The 7,823-nt window shown below is 44.4% G+C and overlaps 1 protein-coding gene across 1 annotated transcript; it reads right to left on the bottom strand.

Moving 5' to 3' along the window:
• Positions 1-537: 537 nt before the first annotated feature.
• Positions 538-5,632, bottom strand: Tmem229a (transmembrane protein 229A). Its single transcript, XM_034519615.2, has one exon. The coding sequence runs from the start codon at positions 5,207-5,209 to the stop codon at positions 4,100-4,102; it is 1,110 nt and encodes a 369-aa protein (XP_034375506.1). The 5' UTR covers positions 5,210-5,632; the 3' UTR covers positions 538-4,099.
• Positions 5,633-7,823: the final 2,191 nt, after the last annotated feature.

The following is a 7,823-nucleotide window of genomic DNA, read 5'->3' as shown; positions in this document are numbered from 1 at the left end:
CCGATGGAGGGAGTCGAAGGGACAATGTTTTATTTTTTTTTCTCTTTCCTTAGGTAAAGAATGGGCTTACCTCTAGTAAGCACTGTTGTGTAGCCTGAATTAATTAAATAGGTAAAGAGTTGCAATGTCTTTGAATATATGGAAACCCTGGCAGATATTTCATTTATTACAGTGGCAGATAATTTCATCACTTCTCCTTATTGCGTAGTTTATGAATACAGCCTAGCTTCTGATAGATATACAGATGTTTTATGAACCTTCAAAGTGGAAGATGAGCCAAACCCACCCACAAAACCCTTCTCCATCCTTCTGAAACAGAACCAGGTCTGCCAAACTGACAGAGACTATTTAAAAATAACAAAATTCCTTTTAAAAAAGTTGTTGTTAGAAGATAGGATTAGCCAATTAGGTATGTTTCTCCAAACACAAAACAGGTCATATCTTCCCAAACTGTGTGTCTTGCGTAGTTGGAGTATGAAATGTCAATTATTAAAAGGCAACGTAATAAAGTACACACAATAATGGAAATGCTTGAAGTAATGCAATGTGTTAGCAACTTTATTGGGGTTTTTCTTTGATATCTGGGCCCCTGTATCCATTGTTAACATGAAAATTCAAGAGCTAATATCCCTCTTATATATTCACAGAAATGAATAGAATTGATTTAAAATTTCAAGTACTTCTAAAAGGAAATCTCAACATCGTTTATATTAAGCACACTTGTTACTTTTATGTTTTCCCACTAAAAGACTATTTTCTCAGTAGAACTCAGAATAAATGTCTTTGTTAAAGTAGGTCCTTTTAAAAGACAATATATCATTATGTGCCCTAGAGTGACCTCAAATCTGCAATCCTTCTGCCAGAGCAGCTTCTGTACTAGGATTACAGTTGTATGCCACCACAGTTGGCTAAAATTTTTCTCCCTTTGGGTGTGTTTAGTTCTTACAATGATATCTGCTTTAAGTACAATATTTAATGTATAACTGTGATCAATTTTATGCATATTCCTACCTTGTGATATGACCTACTGTTCATCTTAGCATATTAGTTTTACATTTTTATGTTGTGGATAATTTTAGCTTATAGGATGAACTTCCGTTCAGAGCACTGATTAAATATAAAGGCATTATATTTAAATGTAAAAGAAGGCTGATTGTCAGTTATTTATCTTGATCTTAACTAATTTGTTATGTACCATATACTAAACAAGCAACATGAGTCTTTTACAATGTCTGCCTCCGATACAGTTGTCTGTGCACCTCTAATAGTCAAGGAAAGTACAGTCCAGACAAGATCTAAATCACTGAGGTCAGTAGACTGAGGCACAATCAAGCTGCTGTTGAAAACAAACTGAGGAGTCCAGCATCCATTAATTCAAATATCAATGCTCAAAAGCTGTATATCTTGGGTAGTTATCGAATCTATTTAGGCTTCAGTTTTATTGCCTTCATCTATAAAAGCACGGTTGTTGCAAGTTTAAGCGAATACATACATATATATGAATATGTACTTAAAATATATACTGTATGTATATTCACTTAAGGCATAGTAGATAAGAGTGTGTTCTTAATTTAATATCTATATAATACATAAACACTTCAGGGAAGTTTTGTCAAATAGCAAGTGCTTTTTAAATATTAACTATCATTCTCTCTTATTATTTCCACCTCTAAACTACTAATAATAACAAAGTTAAATGATCTGATGGTTTTCTTTTCCTGAAGGTTCAAAGATCATGGCAAAATGACTCCCTTAAGAAGTGGAGCATACACAAAATGAGAAGCCCTAAAACAATACACCGAGTTACCAGACAGGCTAATCACTTCCTGAATACACAACTAGCATTCTGCAGAACTGGCAGAGGGATTGTTAGTTGGGTTAATTTTTAGGAATGATGGATTGTCATGTTCCCAAGATAGGACTGATGGGAGTACTCATTACCCATCACAAAACCAACAGTCTTTGACAATAAGAACAAGAAGAACAACAACAAGAGCAACAAGAACAAGAACAAGAACAAGAACAACAACAACAACAACAAAAGGAGTAAATTTCAAATAAATCAAAACAGTAGATTGCCAACTTTATAAGGACAGAGATTCGTCTAACGGTTCATTGCTGTGTCCACGTGGTCCTGGCAAGTGTCTGGGTACTATTTCTTAAATAAGTGTAATGAGTGAGAACGTTGCTCTGACCTTGTGATGGGAGTAGTATTAAATGGAGGATGATATGACATGTGTTCCTACATAGGGTTTTTCTGAGTTAGAGAAGTCTAGTGGGCTCCTCCGTGGCTCTGAGAGCAGCACATGCAGGAAGTGAGTGCAGACAATTTAATAAGCAAGTTACCCAGTCATTGTGTTGACTCGACCTTCCCAGGAATGTGGGATGTGCAGCCGTGACACACTAAATTCAGACTGCCATGTACCGTGTCACGTTTGAAGTACAAATACCTTGCCCAGCGTCTAGCTTTACTGATTCTCCTTAGATATTTTCCCCTCAAAAATTTTCAGAAACCTTTGACCTATGACAAACTGTCATCAGAAAACTTACAAGAAACCTTTGGTAGACATAGAACCTATTGGCTGATGAAGAGTTAGTTGGCCCTCATCCATCTCACAGGTACGGTTGACTATGTACCATTATTATAATTTAGTCAGGGGATGGATGACTATCACACTATCAGAACTGTGCCTCACATCACTTGTAAATACATGTTCTTTTCTATTTTCATAGCAACCTTTTCTTTTCTTGAAACAAAACCATCCCCCTTTTACCACACAAGCATGTGGAAGATTTAAAGTCATTAAACACGTTCTAAGTTTTCCTAATTATCTTTGTACTGAAAGCTGAGAGGTTATTAGTCATTCTTGGCTGAGAAACACTCCATCCGACTTGCTCTTCTAAATACAACAAAACAACAAACACCCTCAGAGTACATTATTAATCAATTAGATATCATTTCTTAGAATGGCTTCCATCATCTCATTTAACTTTGAAGCTTTTAGACATTAATTAATCATAAGCTGTCAAAAAGCTATCATGGATTTATACTGTGCATTACTACATAGGCCTGACCCCAAATTCAGGGTCTGGGAGAAAAAGTGATGGTGTGTGTGTGGGGGAGGGGAGGACTGTTGGAGAAATATGGAGAGAAGACATCAGTAAGTAGAGAAAGCAATTAGGCCTGATGTAATTAGAGGGAGAATTCAGATTCCATTTATTCCAAAGTACTGTTTCTATATTTGAAACTCTGTGTAGAAAAAGGGTCCTTAGAATTAGAACACTATTGAAGGTGGTCTAATTTCACTCAGCTTTGGGACATATAGGGTAAACAACAAAGTTATTGCACAGTTACAAAAGTTTAGATAACACCATGGTCTGATTAATGTTAACACACATCGTGTTTAAGGCTAGCCAACATTGGAAAGCAGTCATTTCCAAGATGGCAATCAAATATCTCAACACAGTGTCACCTGTTGGGGTTGACAGAAAGGACTTCCTCGTGTCAAAAATGTGTTCACGGCATATTTTCACACTTGCCAGCTTCCTCTCACCTGTATGCTGGACGGAGGCACTTTAATAGCTGTGGACCGAAGTTTCTGAAGTACAAAACATGGAGTTTCAGCCGCCACTGGTAAACATGACAAGAAGGTAAAAGGAAATTGCATTGAAAAGAAAGTAAACGGATCATTACATCAGCAACTTGTAGAAGTCGCTGCTCTCTGGTCTGAAAGCTTCCATAGAAGAACAGAAAAATACGGAGCTGTCACTCATCGAGGTCAAGTGAATACTACCCGTTCCTGATGTTAAGGTCGAGTGGTTTTTGCTGTTTGGCCTCTTAAGTTTAAATTGTTGATGAGTTAAATATTCTGAGTTATTTTTGAGTAACATTTCAAAGTATTGAACTTAACATATAGATTCCAAGCAGTCCAGACAACGAAAATGTCAAGTGTATGCTGGAAGAGTTTAGTAAAGAGTATAAAAATTAAAAGACTGAAAGCAAAACCACCTTGTTTAAAATGTGTAAAAATAAATTGCATCATTTTTTTTTTCAGATTCTGATACTTTCTTTTCTTCCTCCCCCTTCCCCCCGTTAATCTTAGTTCGTTGGGACATACTGCACCCGCCATAACACATTGGACAGTAGGTCCTGGTACACACTAAGAAATAGCCAACCAGGTAAATACATCAAAGTGATGAGGCCCATGAAATTAAGTGGATAGTGGGAATAGTCCCAGGAACAGGCACCACACATACGAAGTCCCAGACCCCAGGAAAATTCCCACGCATAGATGAAGATCACATAGATGGGCACCCGCTTCCACGTACCCCAGCCACGGCTGTAGTGAAGGTGGAAGTAGAGTTTTTCCACCACGAAACTACAACTTCCATACATGAAGAAAGACCAGAGGGATGTGTGGCCACTGCTGGCCCCGTCCCCCTGCCCCAGCACATTGAAGAAGAAGGTGAAGAAGATCTCATCCAGAAAGCCGTGCATTCCGAAGAAAAGGAAGCGGAGGAGGTCGGGCAGTCCTTGGGTAGGGGATCGTTCTGTGCCCCTTGGGCCACGCGGTCCTCGTCTCTGGCCACCAGCCTCCCAAAGGATCTGGGCGTCCGGGGCTGCGGGTAGTGTGTCCCTGGTTTGCTGCTTGCACTGCCGCGGGTACCGCAAACACAGGAAGCGCTTCAAGAACACTTGGCCGTGGTAGAGCGCAAGCACGTACTGCAGCGCCAGGTCGAGTGCCCCCGGAGCCGCCGCGCCCCCCGGCCCGCCACCTAGGCTGAGCAGTAGCGCTTGGCCCGCCAGGGTCTGCAGCCCGACGTGCGCTGAGGGGTAGAGCAAGAAATTGAAGAGGAAGGCGCTGGGGCAGCGCGGCCGCTGCAGGTAGAGCTGCTCCAGGGCGAAGTGGGTGAGCGAGTGCAGGAGGCAGCGGTAGGGCGAAGAGAAGCCCAGCATCCGCAGATCCAGGCTGCGGGCGAAGCGCCTGGCAGAGGACACCAGCACGTCCAGGGTGATGCCGTGCATCCCGTAGAAGTAGAGGCGCATCCAGGCTGGCAACTCGCCTCGCTCGGCCGGAGCTTCAGCAGCGGACAGCGGCTCAGGGCAGTTGGCGGCCGCCTGGCTACGCAGCCCGCCGGTAGCCCCGGGTCTCTGGGTCGCGCCACCCCTCGGCGATGGCCCCTCACTCGCCACATCGCTGCCCGCCATGGGCTACCCGGGCGCCCGGGGTCCAGCGGCCGAACCCCACACAGATTCCCCGTCCCGGGGGAAGTAGACTGGGGGGCACACGTAGCTTCGTTCTGATCGGGGTCTCCAGGCGCTCGGGAGACGCGCAGGTCGCCCGGGACGCGAGGAGTCCCTGTGCCGTGGCCCTGGCGAGCCCTCCTCTCCAGTCCAGGGTGAGGTGTTGCTCAACCGCGCTCGCGATCACCCTGCGCGGCCTAAAGAGTGGCGCGGCCGGGCGAGGGGAGGCGATGCTGGGGCTGTGGGGAAGAGAGCCGAGGCTGGTGGCAGCTCCATCCCCTCCGCGGCTCAGCCCCGCCGCCTCTGCGGCAGGCTCGGGGAGCGTAAGCGAGCGGAGATCGCCCTTCCCCCGGCCCTTCCCATACCCCTCTCCGCCCGGCTCGACCTCTCCCGCCTTCCCGGGCCCCCGCCCCGCCCAGCCTCCCGCACCGGGGCTCACAGGGGTCTGCCCTGAAAGGCGTAGAGCGCCGCCCGGGTCCCCTTTGGCCATCTCTGCTGCCAGAGGCGAGTGCTGCAGGGGGCTCCCGTTGGGTTGGTGTCAGGAGTGGAGAAGCCCCTAACAGGTGTGAAGGCGAACTGTGGGGCATTCCCGGTATCGTGGAAACCAGGGCCAGGCCTTGGCTGGCAGAGACAAATGGCCCGGTGCCACCAGCCGGAGGCCGGGCCCGGGACCAAACTGTGGTGCTGTATATTTAATGTCCTTATGCAAAGCCAGCTGTGTCCCAGTCTCAGCGTGTTAACCGGAGACTCCACGCCTGCCTGCCCAGAGAAGCCTGCATCTGAATGCTGTCCCTGGGCCTGATCCTCTTTGCCTAGGCTAGTTTTCTCAGGGCCAAGCCCAGCAGAATTGGAAAACAAAAAAACAACAACAACAACAACAAAAACAAAAACAAAACAAAACCAAAAAAAACTTGAGTCCAGTGGGGCTGAGTTGTGTCCTAGCTACAGTGGGGATGGGGTGGGTGGTGGGTGGTAGGGGAGGATGATGGGGTGGGTGTTCCCTATAGAAGACAGTGTGCTTGCTGATACTGGTACAGACCAGTGTGCAGTGTGTGTGTGTGTGTGTGTGTGTGTGTGTGTGTGTGTGTGTTGTTCTTGAAGAACTAGGTCATTTCAATACAGAGTGAAATGGAGAGCCCAGCTTTTTTTTTTTCTTTTCCTGTCTTTTCTTTTTCTCCCCCACCCTCTGCTCTTTCCGGCCTTGGCCTCCTTCCCTCCTTAATCCCCCTCCCAGCTGGCTTCCTGTTCCTTTTCTCTCCTCCTTCCTCCCTCTCTGTCCTCTGTCAGGTAGAGAGGGTGGAGGGATCTTAGAAATAAGTTAAATCATTATACATCTCTCCTGTTCATGTCTAAGCGGAAACTAGGTCATAATTTTACTCTGTCTGGGAGTTCAAATCTTCTCTGGATAAAAAAGGTTTATGAACACAAATTTTTTTCAGGAGAACAAACATACTCTGGAAGATCTTTCATTTCTGAAGTAACCTTGTTCCTGTCTTTTTCCTTCCTCACTTCACTCATTTAAGCTACTCTCTATGGTAGCTATGTTGCCTGTGAGTTAGCTAAGAGAGTAAGATGAGAACACACATTGTTCTGTCTGAAGTCTTTTCTCCCAGCTTTTTTTTTTCTCAACGCCTTTTCTCCCAGTTTTGCTTGCAACTTGTTTCTTCTGCTGACTTCTAAGTTGTTACAACAAGGTAGCATGCTCAAAGCAGCTGCGAGGATCTCTCTCTCTCTCTCTCTCTCTCTCTCTCTCTCTCTCTCTCTCTCTCTCTCTCTCTCTCTCGTCTCTCCCAATTTTTCCAAGACAGAGTTACACTGTGTAACAGCACTGGCTGTCCTAGAACTTGCTTTGAAGATTAGGCTGGCTTCAAACTCACAGAGACCTGCCTGCATCTGCCTCCCAAGTGCAACCACCACTGATTGGTTTTTTTTTAACATGCATTAAAAATGAAAAAAAAAAATGTGCACTGGTGTTTTGTCCACATATATGGCACTTTCTCTTTAAAAGATACATAATTGGTTGGTATGATAGAAAGGAACCTGCCAGGTTTGGTGATGCAGTACCCAGGAAGCACAGGGAATTCATGTCAGCTCAGACTACATAGTGAGAACGCTTCCTCTTTCCCTTCCCCTGAAAAGTTCAAACTGAAACAAACAAACAAAACACAACATCTTGTAGTCCTGCGTCAGTCTACTGAATCCTGAGTTTACAGTCTTGTGCCAGCACTCCTCTTTCTAATATTTTGATTCTACCATATAAAAAGTTTTATGTATTTGTATAAGTGCTTAGTAAACTAGCAATATACAAAGTGAACAGTATAAAGTACATGTATGTGTGAGTATGGTTTATACTAAATTTTTAATGGAAGGTGTATAGTAAAAAATTGGGAGCTCACTATTACCAAATAGTGTGACTTCTGAAAAATTCATTATTATGGGCCTTATTATGAAAATTTCCCAGTTTTCTTAAAGTGATACAACATACACATGAGCACACGGAAAGCCAAAATATAAGCACAGCTATTATCCATTTCTCTCTCATGTTTCTTTTATATTTTCATTGTGGACTCCATCATAA

Source organism: Arvicanthis niloticus, chromosome 15, assembly GCF_011762505.2.
Source record: "Arvicanthis niloticus isolate mArvNil1 chromosome 15, mArvNil1.pat.X, whole genome shotgun sequence".
Lineage (NCBI taxonomy): Eukaryota > Metazoa > Chordata > Mammalia > Rodentia > Muridae > Arvicanthis > Arvicanthis niloticus.
Note: the sequence above shows the minus strand (reverse complement) of the source record. Positions and strands in the feature narration are given on the sequence as shown.

Excerpts from the sequence above, each read along its gene's own strand:
- Tmem229a (XM_034519615.2), bottom strand. The coding sequence starts at position 5,209 with ATGGCGGGCAGCGATGTGGCGAGTGAGGGGCCATCGCCGAGGGGTGGC.